Consider the following 16,482-nt stretch of genomic DNA (forward strand, 5'->3'; position numbering starts at 1 on the left):
TCAGCATGCATCAGAATCACGTGAAAGGGAAAAATTTTAAAACCCCAAATTCTGAGCCCTCAGAGGTTTTGATTTAGTGGGTCTGCTGTGAGGCCTGAAAATTTACATTTCAAACAAGTTCAGATGATCCCTATGGTCCAGGGCCCAAATCTGAGAACCACTGGTCTAGAGAAAAGCACCTTGGCCTCAGCTATAAATCAAGATTGTTACACCTTTGTCTGAAGGAGACTAATTTGGTGATCTCTTTCTTATAAAGATCTTCTAGGAGTAGACTGGGCTCACAATCAAATCTCTCATTCTGTAGTGTTTATTTTCCCATTTAAGAAAAAGAGAGAGAAGGAAACAAAGAAGGCAAGTACAGAGAAAGAAGATGGGCAACTCTTTGCACAGGCAGAAGACCAGGGAAAGCGCTGGCTGGCTTGTGAGAAGACAAGTCTAAATGGGAAGAGAATGCAAACACTTCCCAAAGCAACAAATCTCCATATAACTCAAGGCTACAGCCTTCTAGAGCCAGCTCCAGGACTCAGTCACCAGCCAGCAGCTCTGCTAAAACCAACACCCAGGCCTGGAATTTCATTAGCTTGGCATCTTGTTGGTTTGCAGACATCTTTTAACAATCTTGGGTTTAGCCACATACAACATGGCCTCTTTCTGCTCAGCATTTCTACAGTGTCTTTTGGTGACTCCTAGACAGCCAACCACTGACCCACTATCATGGGCTCACATCCTTCACCAGTAAGGCAATCTGCTCCTGCAGCTGCCGCTCTCCTTCCCATGCTTTGCTCTGGCTTCGACACCTCAGCAGCTCAGCCTTATGGTCTTGATGATGCATAGGGCAGTAGCTCTGTGGTTCGCACAGCTCCTGAAAGGTAGGGGACAAAGTAAGGGATACTCTAGTCTCCAGAACTTCCTACGAGGTATAATAGAGATGCTGCTGGTGGTAGCTAAGAAGGAGCAGTAGTTTCCTCTCAGAGGGCTTTGCAGGCCATGGAAGTTGCATGCTCAAGTTGGATCCCCTCAAACCTGAGCTCTCCTGTTGCCCCATATGCCCCATCCTTTACCGTATATTCTGGAAAGAAGTCTTTGTAGCCCCCTTTGAGGATATATAGTTCTGGGTAGTACAATACAGGATACTGGTTCAGAGCCCTGTCCTCTTCTCTCAGAGAGCGGCACCTTTAGAGAAAACCCAGAGGTGGGTGGGTGGAAAGAAGCAAAGTCAGGATTCCATGTGCCATTCACTGGGGAGGGGAAGGAAGAAAAAAGACTATGGGTAACCCAAAAGTCCTCCAGATCTGTCTTTGCAAAACAAGATTCAAGCAGTCACTCTTTCTCCTCCTCATTCCCAATCCTTTTTCCTTCACTGCTCCAAACTTTTAAATTGTAGAAACCTTTCTTTCTACCTCCCTAACCTTTAAACTACAATGGAAAGAATGCATTCATTCATTCCAGTCTCTGTCTGAACTGGTCTGGGAAGGTTCTCTGGTTTTAAGTCCCAATTCAAGGGCCATTTCTAACACCCACCCAAACCCATGTAGACACTCACATTCGGGGACCCCTCTCTGAGGAGAATTCACAGTGGAACACGATGATTATTCTTTTCTGGGTGTCCAGAGGGATAATGGGCTTCTTCAGAAAGAAGTCATACAGTTCTTCCTGACTGTACAAGTTTAAGGCTCCCTGTAGAAAAATTTCAGTATTTTCTTAAGGGGCTGTGGATAGTTCCAACACTTAGAAATAACTGGGATACCATCTTGGGATATTTGGGCCAGGAAGTCTAGACTGTAAGCACTTTCAGGGCATAAGATCTAATTATATCTCTGTGTCTATCCCCAAGGTCTACCATGAGCTTGGCATGTAGTAGGTACTCAATAAATGTTTGTAGATCTGACCCCCCCTAAATCTGCAGGAATCATTGTGAAGAATGTCTATGAGTGTCTGCAAAGTGCTTCTCAGTCTTTGGATTAATATTTTATTTCCAAGTAGGAGCCCTTGGCTCCAACAGAATAAAGGGAGATTGGTCTAGGAGGGAAAGGGAAAGTAAATTGCCCAAGGTATACAGAATTAGAACAGGAATGAGGACTTGCAGCCTTGATGTGCTCCAAAAGTAGAACCTCTGCCTTGGTTCTGGAGTTCATAGGACTTTTGTCCACACACTCTTCTCATTAAAGAGCTATCTCCAGCCCCTCCCCACTAATGTCCCCAATGTAACCTCACCTGGATGTGTCCTCCCAGGTACTCATATGGATAGCGGCAATCGATGATATAAAACTTCTCAATCAGACTCTGGAACTTCCCTGACAGTAAGGCAGCCACCTACACAGAAATGTTCCCTATCACTCTGGGAGACAAGAGTCAATCACACAATTCCTGATTTGCACTCCCTTTAGTCACCCAGGATTCCACTGTATGCCCAGTCTCCAAAGGTCCCCTATATTTGAAATGGGGCAATGATTCATCCCTACCGCTCATTCAAGAGGATAAAATATGAAATGGTCTTTTTGGAGCACCAAAATAGCTGGTATTGCCAAGACACCAGGGAAAAGCATATTCAAGGCACTCATCTGGAGGCAGGCATGGCTGCAATCAGCCTCTCAGAAGACACCCAAGGACTTCTGTAGTAGTACAGGTAGCAGCAAGTGATTCCGACTTTGCAAGAAGAAATGGGAAATGGTCCCATCATAAAGGAAGAAAGCAAGTCTTTCAGGAAAGGATATGGAAGGAAAGGGTTGATATCCTTAAGCTACTTGTAGGAGTATACATTGATTCAACCTTTCTGGGGCGAACTTTGTAATGTAAATGTAATTAGACTTTGACTCAGCAATTTCTTTCCCAACATCTTTAGTGAACAGAAAAGTATGCAAAGATGTGGCACAATAATATTCATCTTAGCCATTATTTTAGGTTATCAAATAACTTAAATATTAGTTAGCTTAAGTTATCCAATAATTTAAAAAGTTACAAATAACTTAAATGTTCAAAAATAAAGGGGCGCCTGGGTGGCTCAGTCGTTAAGCGTCTGCCTTGGGCTCAGGTCATGATCCCAGGGTCCTGGGATCGAGTCCCACATCGGGCTCCCTGCTCCGCGGAAAGCATGCTTCTCCCTCTCCCACTCCCCCTGCTTGTGTTCCCTCTCTCACTGTGTCTCTCTCTGTCAAATAAATAAATAAAATCTTTAAAAAAAAAAAGTGATGATGAAGGGACGCCTGGGTGGCTCAGTCGTTAAGCGTCTGCCTTCGGCTCAGGTCATGATCCCGCGGTCCTGGGATCGAGTCCCACATCGGGCTCCTTGCTCCGCGGGAAGCCTGCTTCTCCCTCTCCCACTCCCCCCGCTTGTGTTCCTGCTCTTGCTATCTCTCTCTCTGTCAAATAAATAAAGTCTTTAAAAAAAAAATCTTTTTTCAAAAATAGGGGTTTGGTTAAATTATACATGCCAATATAATAGAATATTATATAGTCATTAGAAGGATAATATAGATTTGTTTCACTGAGGTAGAAAGATGTTTACAATGTCTTGCTAACTTCAACACTACATGGTCATTACAATCCTATTTTTATCAAATATATTCCAGAATAAAATCTGGAAGGCCATAAGGAAAATATTACTAGTGGTTATCTCTGGTGGTGAGATTATGGGTAGGGGACCAAATAATTATTGCACAAACTAGGACACTTTTGAGAGTGAAAGAGAATACTATTAATAATTACCATGCGCTGAAAGGTGTCAATGGGATTGTAACACCTAAATCAGGATGTGAGATCGCCCAAACTGAGTGATTTTGACTTTTTTCCTTCCCTCCCTTCTTTCCTTGCTTTCTTTCTTCCATAACAATTATCTATCATTTGTTTAATTAAAAACAAAGGCAAAAGAATGGGATAAATGGGAGTTCTTTAACACAGCTTCAGTTGAATGAGGAGCCTATGTGAGTGGACACAGTGAAATACAATGGAAGTAGGGATTTTAGGGACAGAACAGAACAGATGGTAGCTTATGTAACCAGGTACCATCTCCAGAAATCTGCTTACTGTTTCTGGGTTGACGTACTTCAGATCCTGGTGTCTCCCTGACACGGTTGGCAGCACACATACCTAGAAATACCCAAGAACTGAAATAACAGCAAGTTTTCTACACCCCAATTTGAGATCAAAGACCTATATGTTGTCCTTCTTTCCAAATGACCTTTAAAACCCCATGTGGGGCGTGCCTGGGTTGAGTTTTTGACTCTTGATTTCAGCTCAGGTCATGATCTCAGGGTTGTGAGATTGAGCCTCGTGATGGGCTCCGCACTGGGCGTGGAGCCTGCTTAAGATTCTTTCTCTCCCTCTCCCTCCACCCCGCCCCCTGCTCTCTCTCTCAAAAAAAAATAATAAATTAAAAATAAAAAATAAAACCCCAGATGCCTTCAAAAGAATCAATGGTCTCTATAATGCACATATGCAGCAATTCCATTTCTAAGAAGTGATTCTAAGGAATGAATTAAGGACTCACACAAAGTTTTAGATTTAGCTGCAAATATGCCCATCTTGGTATTGTTCATAAGGAAAAATTGTAAACGTAAATATCCTACAAGAAATTATGAGCAGGGGTGCCTGGCTGGCTCAGTCGGTACAGCATGCAACTCCTGATTGTGGGGTTGTGAGTTCAAGCCCCAGAATGGGTGTGGAGATTATTTTAAAAATGTAAAAAATTAAAAAAAAAATTATGGGCAGCCAAAAAAATGAAACACTGTACTATTAAAAATTATGAAATGGTGAAGCAGAACTGTTTATTGACATGAAAAGATGTTCCTGATACAGGGTGCCCGGGTGGCTCAGTTGGTTAAGCGACTGCCTTCGGCTCAGGTCATGATCCCAGAGTCCTGGGATCGAGTCCCACATCGGGCTCCCGGCTCAGCAGGGAGCCTGCTTCTCCCTCTGACCCTCTCCGCTCTCATGCTGTTTCTCTCTCTCTCTCTCAAGTAAATAAATAAATAAAATCTTTAAAAACAAAAACAAAAAACAAGATGTTCCTGATACATTAAATGATGGGGGGAAAAAACAGTGGATCACAAAACAGTATAAACCATTTTTTGTGAAAGAACAAAAAAATGTATTTGGGTATGTGCATGTGTGTTTGTGAAAATACATAGAAAAAAGTCTGGAGGAATATGTACCAAGATGTTAAAAGCAATAATATTTTTAAAAGACTTGAGGTATATTTCATTTTCTACTTTTTCTGTAATGACCAAGTATTATTTACATAATTTTAATTTAAAAAGAAAAAAGTAAAAAGCCTCATACCTTCCCCAGTGCTCTGCATTTTCCCAGAATGAATAAGAAATACTTTCTCACTGGAAAGGCTTAGGGTCTAAATCCACCACCATAGCATCTTCAGTTTATCAAATAGTCCTTGGTGAGGATGCATAATTATACCTAGTGTCCTCTTCAAGCAAAGAAAAAAAGACTCAGATCCAAAATGACTCAATGGAATATAAGATGAATATAACCAAACTCACCTTGGAGAAATCACCAACCAGAGAGCCCTGGTTAGAATCTTCCTCCAGCATCTGAGTGATATTAATGTCACAGAGAGAGACTGTCTTCTTTAGACCTAAGCCCTAAGGATGACAAGATGCCCCCCACCGCCAATTTTCACGTTAAAGGTTTAAAAACCAGGAGAGGAAGGAGTGGAGACTTATTAAAAATACGCACACCCTTTGGGGAAAAAAAATGCACAAAGATTTGGCTGTAAAAATGAATATCCCAGCAAGTTTATAGTAGAGAAAGATTACTAATAAATAACAGTCTTGGTTAAACAAATCATATTTCACATTATAGATTACTATTATGCAATAAAAAGTTAGGTTGTAGATTAATTTCATTGACATGAAGATAAGTTCATGATATCCTTAAGAAAGTGAGAAAACTCATACTTTGTAATATCACTTTAATAAAAGAAAAAAGCCTGCATCAAAGAGTCTAGAAAAACATATACCAAGTGTTGACAATAATTATCTCTGACCTATGGGATTATGGGCATTTCACAATAGCTTCTTTTGTTTATGTATAAATTCTATACTATCATATGCTGATTTTATAAAAGAGTATTCAGATTTTTTTTTAAAGGAGGGGTAGGGAATGACAGCTAAATTTTTCAAAAGTTGCCTCCCACCAAACCAGTGTGCTCCATGATGCTGTTTCTGTCAGAATGCAGGTAAAACAGCTGTAAATATCCTTACCATTCCCAGTTTCCTTGTGTCCTCTCAAATCTTATAAAAGAAGGTTGGGAAGACAGTATGCCAACATCATTTCCAAAAGTGTAATAAAACAGATATTTATTGTTAAATATTTTATATATGGGTACAGATGTAAAAAAGACAAGAAAGACATAAAGAACAAGGAGATAAAAGTAAAAGTAATGAGAAAGAAGACAAGATATCCTAAAGCAATCCTCATACCAAAAAAGCAGAGAACACAATGAGATAGAGGATTAAAAAGACTCTCATCTTAAAAAGTTCTTACCTTCCTGAGCTCTTTGTGGCTAGAACAATACTTTTTTTCTTTATCTGGTACTAGGTTGTCCTTGAATTTTACCACCTGCTTCAGTCTTGGCCTGTTCAAATTCTCTGGCAATGAAGGAGAGCGATACAAGGAGCTTCTATTCAGAGATGCCTGTATGGGAATATGAACCCCATATGTTCTTATTCCTCTAAGTGTGTCTGCAGGCCAGCAGCACGAACATCTCCTGCAAACTTGTTGGAAATGAAGAATCCTAGATGTTGAGCCTCACCCCAGACCTATTGATTTAAAATCTGCATTTTAGCAAGCTGCACCAGTGATTTCTAGCAACAATCAAGTTTGAAAGGCAAAACCCTAGGTAAGCAACCACTCTTCCCCTCCTCATTAACATCTTTCTCCTCAGAGTGCATGCTGTTCCATCTCCCCAAGATGTATTAAATCTAGCCAAACCAAATTCACCGCCTGACCATCTTATATGTACCAATTCTTGTAGGAGAAAGCAAATGCAAGCTCAGTTCCTTCAGTCAAGTGAAAACCAAACAAACCTAATCCCACAGTTTCTCTATGGGATCCTAAGACTCTGACAATCAAGATTTAAGGATCCCAGCAAAATTGAAGATGACAAACCAAAAAGGTCAGCCTACGTAAAAAAATACTAAGCAGCAAGAGTATGTGTCACTTTTTTGGGGTAGTAGTTTCTTTGAGGAAGAAAGAAAAAAAGTAACTCAGCTTTCTTATAAAGCGGGTTGTTAATGGGAAAGAAAAATAGCAAAATAAGCATCATGCAAGGGGAAAGGGAACACCAGAATCTAGTATCAGGATGACCATTATAGGATTGATATTATGAAGCGCATCAGGAAAAAATGGATTAAATACCATGAAGAACTGGCCTTGGAAGTTACTAACTCAGACTAAAGTGCAAGAAGATGGACTACTGTCTCCCTGAAAGCCATGATTTGAGTGTTATAAACAGAGGCAGGGAGATATAGTAAACGACCTCTGATAACAACTTTCAACTAATCTAAGATTCTTTTTTTAATTTTAATTTTAGTTATCTCTATATCCAACGTGGAGCTTGAACTCATGACCCCAAGATCAAGAGTCCCATGCTCTATTGACTGAGCCAGTCAGAGACCCTTCACCTAATCCAAGATTCTTATCCTCTATTCCCAGATACCTTCTACCTCTGCCCTACACGAAAGGCAGATGTTCCTACTTTATACACTCACCTCGCTAACTACTATGGATTGATTTAGAAGGGGGGCTAGATAATAAGAGAGCCTAACTAGAAAACAAGTAGATGGTCAATGGTTTCTGGGAGAATAAAATAAAAACATCAATATTTTACTTTATAATAACTATATTTATTACAGTGTTTGTCACATCTGTGGTCCCATCTAAGGGAAATTCCACTATTCCTGGTACCAGCTGAAGGTACAGTTCACATTTTTTTTTTTTTTAAGATTTTATTTATTTATTTGACAGAGAGAGAGACCACAAGCAGGGCGAGTGGAAGAGGGAGAAGCAGGCTTCCCGCCAAGCAGGGAGCCCGATGCAGGGCTCGATCCCAGGACCCTGGGATCATGACCTGAGCCGAAGGCAGATGCTTAACAACTGAGCCACCCAGGCGCCCCGGTACAGTTCACATTTTACATACCAGTATTTTACACCTACCTGTCCCCTTGGATCCCTGCCAGTCAACTCCCTATGTCCTCACAACCCTACCCAGAGCCACTGACTGGCCCAGAGTGCTGTTTCGACATATCCATTTAGTAGACTAGAACATTTAAAAATAATCTGGGCCAATTAAGTTCTCTCTCCTGGGAATCTAACTTAGAAAATGACAAAATAATTAGGCAGCAACAGAAGACAAAACTTAAAAGGAAAAGCTAAAAGATACGGTCAAGGCCATGACGCCAGTGATGAATGCATGGATGAACCAAAGTTATAGTGGCAGAAGAGATGCGGTGAAAGATTGAGGAACAGGCTAGCCAGACTTCTTGACAGACTTCCCTTCATATAACTTCAATTTTGCCCTAAGAAGAAGGCAGGAAGAAGCCAGATCAGAATTTCAAATTTGATGGCCTTAGTGCAAACTTTGTTTCTCTTAACCAAAAGAGCTGCTCTAGAACTTACCAAATTACTAAGCTAAGGGCTCATTCTATTTTATTTTATTATTTTTTAAAAGATTTATTTATTATTTTAGCTGGGGGGAGGGTCAAAGGGAAAGGGAGAGAGAGAATCACAAGCAGACTCCCTGCTGAGTTAGGAGCCGGATGCAGGGCTCAATCCCGGGCTGGACCTCATGACCCTGAGATCATGACCTGAGCCAAAATCAAGAGTCAGACACTCAACTGACTGAGCCATCCAGGCACCTCTAAGGGCTCACTGTAAAGAGTCTGGAATGAATTAGCTACTAAGGAAAACATTTCCATTTTTTAGTATTATATCTAAGAAATCTTTACCTAACCCACAGTCACAGAAATTTTCTCCTATGTTTTGTTCTTCAGATGTTTTATAGTTTTAAAATTCATATTCAGGTCTATTATATCCAATTTGTATTAATTTCTATATAAGGTATAAGGTATGGATTGAGGTTTTTGTTTTTCATATAGATTTTCAATTGCTCCGGCACAATTTGTTGAAAAGACTGTTTTCTCCATTTAATTGCTTTGTATCTTGGTCTAATTATCAACTGACCATATACGAATGAGTCTATTTCTCAAATCTCTGTTCTCTTGCATCAATGCTTTAGGCTTCTGGTAGCTATTATCATGGTGATAATGAAGCCGATAAACATCTTTATGGGTTTCATATGGTCTAAAGGCAAGAATCCAGAAATAAATGATAGGAGAAAACTACTTTAACAAACAGAAACAGCCACTACTGTCCTGACAGATTCTTTCCAAAACATTTATACAAAAACAAATGGCAACTTACTGCAAAGAGCATACGTGTTTGGTCATGAAGGGATGATGATAGTGAGGATACTGTAGCTTTGTCTAGTCACAAGTTTCGCAGTTCTCAGAAGCTGGGGTGGGGGGAACCCAGGACCAGCTGGCTTAGATCGCATTCAACATCTACCCATTAGAGACTTTCCTTCTTTAAGGAATCAATCAACACTTTCAATATCTGGGAGTTTTAAGCATTGAAAAGGCCAGGAAGAAGAAAAGGAAACTTGCTAAGCTCAGTTCTACCTGCAGATTTTATAAAAAGGTTTAAATGAATAATCATTGTTTTGTAAACTGAGGAGACATCACCATTTCCTCATGGCCTACACACTCTTCAACACACGTAGACTTGCATCTGTTTGTACCACTCTACCGCTCTTGTCAAGGTTCTCAACAATCTTCATGTCACCGTATCTGAGTTGCTTCTTTAGACATCTATTTTTCTGAACTTCATAGTGGCTTCCACTGACTTGGCTACTGCCTTCTTACTTGGCTTCAATGGCACCTCCTAGTTTAGTTTAGTGCGAGTACAGGCAAGCCCTTAACTAAAAGAACCATGATGATTCTACCTCTCTGTTGCTCCTTCTCAGTCTTCTTTGTTGGGCCTCCTCACCTACCAAACCTCTAATAGATGTTGGATTCATCAGGGTTAGGTCCTGGCCCTTTTTTATCCCCTCACTTTTGCCTTACATGATTTTTTCTACCTGTGAATTCAGATTTTCCCTCTATACAGATGACTCTCAAATATTTATTTCCAACCAAAACTTCTGCTCTTATTTCCAGATTTCCATATCCACATACTTGACTGACAATTTCTGAGTACCTACTAGGTGACAGAGCAGTGAATAAGGGAGTGGAAGAAACAAATATATGTACTATGAGCTTTTATGTAGTGGCATGTTCCATAGGTAAAAAATAGAGGAGAATGAAAAGATAGGAAACATATTTGGGTGGAAAGCTTGTCAGGAAAGGCCGTTCTGATAAGATGACATATGTGGAGAAATGAGACTAAATTGAGGGAAAAAATCCTGTTTTGCCTAGGGGAAGAATGTTCCAGGCTGAAGGAACAACAAATGCAAAGGCCCTAGTGAGAATAGCAAGGCCAGTAACGGCCACATTTGGTATGGTACCATTTTTAGAAAGCTCAAAAACTAACTGAAGCAATACCACAAACCAACTAGACCTAACAGACATCAAAAGAACACTGTACCCAACAATAGAATGTACATTCTTCTCAAATACACATGAAATATTCTCCAGGATAGATCATACACACTAGGTCATAAAACAAGCCTCAATAAATTTTAAAGGACTGAAATCACACAAAGTATGTTCTCTGACCACAATGGATTCATCAGAAGTTAATAACAGAAAAAAAATCTGGAAAATTCGGTTAGGTGGAAATTAAACAACACAATCCAAAATAACCATTGGGTCAACAAAGATCTTAAGGGAAATTGGAAAATACTTTTGGATGAATACAAATGAAGACACGGCACAGCAAAATTCATGTAAGGATAAAGCTAGAGTAGTGTTTAAGTGAAAATTTACAGCTGTAGGGGCGCCTGGGTGGCTCAGTCGTTAAGCGTCTGCCTTTGACTCAGGTCGTGGTCCCAGGGTCCTGGGATGGAGCCCCACATCGGGCTCCCTGCTCGGCGGGAAGCCTGCTTCTCCCTCTCCCACTCCCCCTGCTTGTGTTCCCTCTTTCACTGTGTCTCTCTCTGTCAAATAAATAAAATCTTGAAAAAAAAGAAAAGAAAAAAAAATTTACAGCTGTAAAGGGCCATAACAGAAAAAAGAACGATCTCAAGACAATGACCTAACATTCCATCAAAAAAGAAACTAAATCCAAAGCAAGCAGAATCAAGGAAATAAAGATTACAGCAAAAACTCAATGAAGTAAAGAACAGAAAAACAAAAGAGAAAACAACAGAACCAAACCTGATTCTTTGAAAAGATCAACAAAATTGATAAACTTTTAGCTAGACTAACCAAGAAAAAAAGAGACAAGACTCAAATTACTAAAATTAGGAATAAAAGAGGGAACATTACTAGCAATTTTTCAGAAATAAAAAGGATCATGGGGGATACTATGAACAACTATATACCAATGAATAAGAAAACTCAGATTAAATGGGCAAATTCCTGAAAAGACAAAAACCACTGAAACTGACTCAAGAGGGAACAGAAAATCTGACCAGACCTATAAAAAGTAGAGACTGAATTAGTAATTTAAAAACTTCCCACAAAGAAAAGCCCAGGTCCTGATGGCTTTACTGGTGAATTTGGCCTAACATTAAAGGAACAAAAACAAAAAACAAAAAAACCACACCAATTCTACACAAATTCTTCCAGAAAATTTAAAAAGAGAGAATTCTTTCCAAATGATGAAAGACATTACAAGGAAAACAAAACACTAAAGATCAATATCTCTCATGAACAGAAATACAAAAATCCTCAATAAAATTTCAGTAAATCAAATCCAACAACATATAAAAAGGAAAATACATCATAACCAACTAATGTTATCATAGGAATGCAAGGGTGTTTTAACATTCTAAGATCAATGTAAATGACCATATTAATAGGTTAAAAAAAAGAAAACTCACATGATAATCTCAATAGATGCAGAAAAAGCATTTGACAAAATCTATTATCTGTTCCTGCTAAAATCTCTTAGCAAACTGAGACTAGAAGGGAACTTCTTCAGCCTGACAAAGAGCATCTCAAGGAAGCCATCACTAGAGGTGCCTGGGTGGCTCAGTTGGTTAAGCAGCTGACTCGATCTCAGCTCAGGTTTTGATCTCAGGGTTATGAGTTTGAGCCCCGCGTTGGGCTCCATGCTGGGTGTGGAGCCTACTTTGGAGAGGAAAAAAAAAAAAAGAGGGGGCACCTGGGTGGCTCAGTTAGTTGAGCATCTGACTCTTGGTTTCAGCTCAGGTCATGATCTCAGGATTGTGTGGGGCTCCCTGCTTAGCATGGAGTCTGCTTGAGATTCTTCTTCTTCTTCTTCTTCTTTTTTTTTAATGATTTTTATTTATTTGTCAGAGAAAGAGAGCACAAGCAGGGGAAGTGGCAGGCAGAGGGAGAAGCAGGCTCTCCTGCTGAGCAAGGAGCGCGATGTGGGACTCAGTCCCAGAATCCTGGGATCATGACCTGAGCTAAAGGCAGACACCTAACCGACTAAGCCACCCAGGCATTCCATCTCCTTGAGATTCTTTCTCTCTCCCTTCTCTGCTCCTCCCCCCTACTTGCACTCTTTCACTTTCTTTCTCTCTCTCAAATAAATAAATAAAATCTTAAAAAAAAAAAAAAACCTCATAACTAACATCATACTCAATGGAGAAAAACTGGATGCTTTTCCCAAAAGATCAGGTACAAGGCAAAGTGTTCTCAATAATTGTTAAGATTGCAAAGGAGTCCCGATACCAAAGAATTGGAGAAGTATTAATCTAGGAGAAAGGGGAAAACTGAGAGCAGAAGGAGAAAAAGAAAGCAGATTACCCCAGGAGCAGACAAGAGGAGATGCTTCCATGTGACTCGGGGGTTTTGCAAAACCTTTACAATGACCTACAAGGCCCTACATGACCTGTCCTTCTGCTACCTACTCTCTGGCCTCATCTACCACTGTGCACCTGCTCACTCTGCTCCAGCCACACTGGCCTTTTTGCTGTTCCATGAACATGCCATGCACACCCCACTTCAGAAGCACTGCATTTGATCTTTCTTCTGCCTAGAAAAATTCATCCCTTCTGATAACTGTTTGGTTCCCTCACTGCTTCAGATGTCTGTTCAAACAGCTGCAAGGTGTTCTCTAATCTATACAACCTATCCAAAATATCAATTCCCACTCTACACCAGCCCAATCCAGGTACTCCCTATTCTCTTTACCCTGCTTTTTTACCATAGTATTTTACCAACTGTCATATTTAAATGTATTTGTTTCTTTATCTGTTTCCTCCTGACTAGAATGTAAGCTCTACAAGAGAACGGACTTTACTGCGTTGTTGTGTTCAGTACTGTATTTCCAGCATTACTGAATGAAGGAATGAATGAACAGGAGGAAGTGCAGAGGGGGAGGGAGCTTCAGATAGGAGGAGGGACACTTATGCAGTATAACAAGAGAAATGGCAGTTATAAGGGTATGAGAGCAGATACGATGCTCTATTTGGTGAGAGAAGAAGGTAGTTTTCTTCTGACTGCTTCTGTTTTCCCTTTGAAATAAAAACACTTCAAATTCAACATGTCTAAGTCATCCTTGATCCTATCCTTCCTTTACAACCTGTCTCTTCTGTATCCAAAATACCTTCTGAATTCATCCATTTCTGTCTCTGTAGCCACCTTAGTCCAGGCTATGACCAACCCTCCCTGAGACTACGCAAGAGCTTCCTATCCCACTCCAACCTGCTTCCAACGTACCCCCACCTTCGAACTCTTAATCCTCTCTAATCCTTTCTTTATCCAGCAACAAGCATGGTCTTCATAAAACAAATGAGGTCCTATTATTCCCCTGCTGAATATCTTCTAACGGCTTCCCAATGCACTTAGAATAAAATCCACACACTCACCATAGCCCTAAGGCCCTGCATGATCTGTCTCCTGCTTGCCTCTTCCGTCCCACCTCAGGCAACTCTCCCCCTCCCTCACAATGGCTTCTCAGTTCCTTGTACACACCAGGATCTACTCAACCTTGGGACCTTTGCACCTACAATATTCCCTCCTCATGGAATGCTCTTGTCTCTAGTCATGTCATGTATGACCAACTCATCCAAGTTTTTCTGGGACTTTCCCAGTTTTAGCACTGAAAGTTCCAGGTCATAGGTGCCTCCTCAATGGCAGGCAAACTGGGACAGTTTATCAACCTGTCAACTAAATATCTCTTGCTCAAGGAGGCCTTTCCTATTTATTCCCATTTATTTATTTATTTTTAAGGATTTTATTTGTCAGAGAGAAAGAGAGAGAGCACAAGCAGGGGGAGTGGCAGGCAGAGCAGGCAGAAGGAGAAGCAGGCTCCCCACTGAGCAGGGAGCCCGATGCATTATTCAATCCCAGGACCCTGGGATCATGACCTAGGCCGAAGGCAGACACTTAACTGACGGAGCCACCCAGGCGTCCCTATTTATTCCCATTTAAAGGTCCCCTTCTATTAGTATTTATCTCAGTCCCCTTTTTGTTTCCTTCATTAGACTTAGACAATTTGCAATAATTAAATTATCTTGTCTCTTATGGCAGTCATTTGCAATTTGGCTAAAATTGGAGATTTAGTAAAATCTCAAATTCAGGGGGAGGCAGCCCTGCCTCCTAATAAGGAGGCCAAAGGGGGACAGATATTCCCTTTTCCATTCTCTTATAATCAACCAGATATTCCTGACTGGACTTTGAAAATCGAAGAATAACACAAAGCACAGGGTTGGCTGAGTCTTTTTTATGGTTGCAGCATCACAGTAGAGAATATAGTAGGTGGTAGCAAATGGTCCTGAGCAATACAGTCCAGCAGCAGGTTGGATTACCTTCTGGGGTAGGGGGCCAGTAATGGTGACACTGAGAATCCAGCCAGTAGGTGGTGACATCCCAAGCACAATGACCCCACAGCAGCATTTGGCCAGGCCTTACCTTGTTTTCCAGGCTTCCTGGTAATTCTGAATTCCTCAATACCCTCCAGAAAAATCCCTTTTCTGCCTGAGGTAACTAGAAATTGGTTTCTTTTATTTGCAACCAAGAACTCTAACTAGAACATCTATTAATCTGACAAACCTGAGTTTATTGTTGTTGTCGATGTCTCCAGAATATGAACTCCGAGAGGTCATAAACCTAGTCTGTATTGTTCACCATTGTATTACCACTGCCTAACACAGGGCCTGACATTTAACAGGTACTCGATAAATATTTTTTAAATGAATGCATCAGAAATCACTAAGGTTATACAAATCTCCTTGCTTTATCAGGTATCTATTTCCATTTAGTATCAAAGAGATAAACCCAATAACAAAAATCCCTACTCCTTTTCTATTCTAAAATCTACTGCTCTGCATAGTCTTATACAGTGTGCCCTCAACTGAAAATAATGCTATAAGAGTCACAATGCATTAAAATGAGCACATAAGGGGACTTAATATTTTTTAAACACCAAAAAAATACCTCAAAAAAAAAAACCTCACAGCCAGAACAAACAAAATTTCCAGATTATTTCCTGGGGTCAGTCTATTTTAAACCTACTCTTCTATACTGTCTATATCATGCAACTCAGAATGATGTTTCTAAGATGATGAAAGACCTTCACTAAGGAAAGATTCAATCAGGTCCTCTGTACTGTACTTATTGTTTCATAAAAGATATTAAACATATTAGATAAATTCTCAATAAAATTGAAAACAAAAATCTTTCTTTTTAATCAACATTAAATTTAATTACTAGTTAATACTAGTTGAGACTTAACTGTATCAGCTACATTTTAGAAATATGAAGACTAACATATATTTAAGAGCACCGCTGAATGTTCACTTTACATTGCTTTTTTTTTTTCCTGCAGAAGGCCTAGCAACCTTTCCCGATGCTAACTATCCCTAAACTTGCTGTTTTTCCACAGATCTACCCTCCATTATCAGCGAGTCCTCAAAAATGTTTGTCTCAGGAAGGTCACTGTCAATTCTCCCAATACCCGTCTTGTCTCTTTCAGATTATATCTTGGTTCTCTTTTTTCCCACAAACCAATGACATTAAAATAGGATTTAATATTGCATTATATAGCAGGGTGCATCAAAATCACTTGGAGGGGTTGTTAAAACAGACTGGTGGGTCCCGCCCTCACAGTTCTGATTCAGAAGGTCTGGGATGCGGCCCAGAAATTTGCACTGCTGAGAAATTCCTACCTGATAATGATGGTGCTGCTCCAGGGACCATACTTTATAGAGGGTTCTAGATCTGACTACCCATTATAGTAAAACCAATGACACATGGTTATCTGCACTAGTTAAAACTCAAAAAAATTAAAACTTCAGCTTCTCAGTGGCACTAGCCACATGTTAAGTGCTCAAAA

The 16,482-nt window shown here is 40.2% G+C and overlaps 1 protein-coding gene across 1 annotated transcript in view; it reads right to left on the minus strand.

The window, feature by feature from the left end:
- Positions 1 to 712: 712 nt before the first annotated feature.
- Positions 713 to 16,482, minus strand: part of CDC25C (cell division cycle 25C) — a 35,153-nt gene continuing 19,383 nt past the window's right edge. Inside the window, exons 11-17 of the mRNA XM_021702097.1 lie at positions 6,499 to 6,634; positions 5,493 to 5,594; positions 4,024 to 4,086; positions 2,215 to 2,313; positions 1,544 to 1,677; positions 1,062 to 1,173; positions 713 to 862 (exon numbers count right to left, since the gene is read on the minus strand). Coding sequence (XP_021557772.1) covers positions 713 to 862; positions 1,062 to 1,173; positions 1,544 to 1,677; positions 2,215 to 2,313; positions 4,024 to 4,086; positions 5,493 to 5,594; positions 6,499 to 6,634 — 796 coding nt within the window. The remainder of the gene's footprint in view (positions 863 to 1,061; positions 1,174 to 1,543; positions 1,678 to 2,214; positions 2,314 to 4,023; positions 4,087 to 5,492; positions 5,595 to 6,498; positions 6,635 to 16,482) is intronic.

Source organism: Neomonachus schauinslandi, chromosome 7, assembly GCF_002201575.2.
Source record: "Neomonachus schauinslandi chromosome 7, ASM220157v2, whole genome shotgun sequence".
NCBI lineage: Eukaryota > Metazoa > Chordata > Mammalia > Carnivora > Phocidae > Neomonachus > Neomonachus schauinslandi.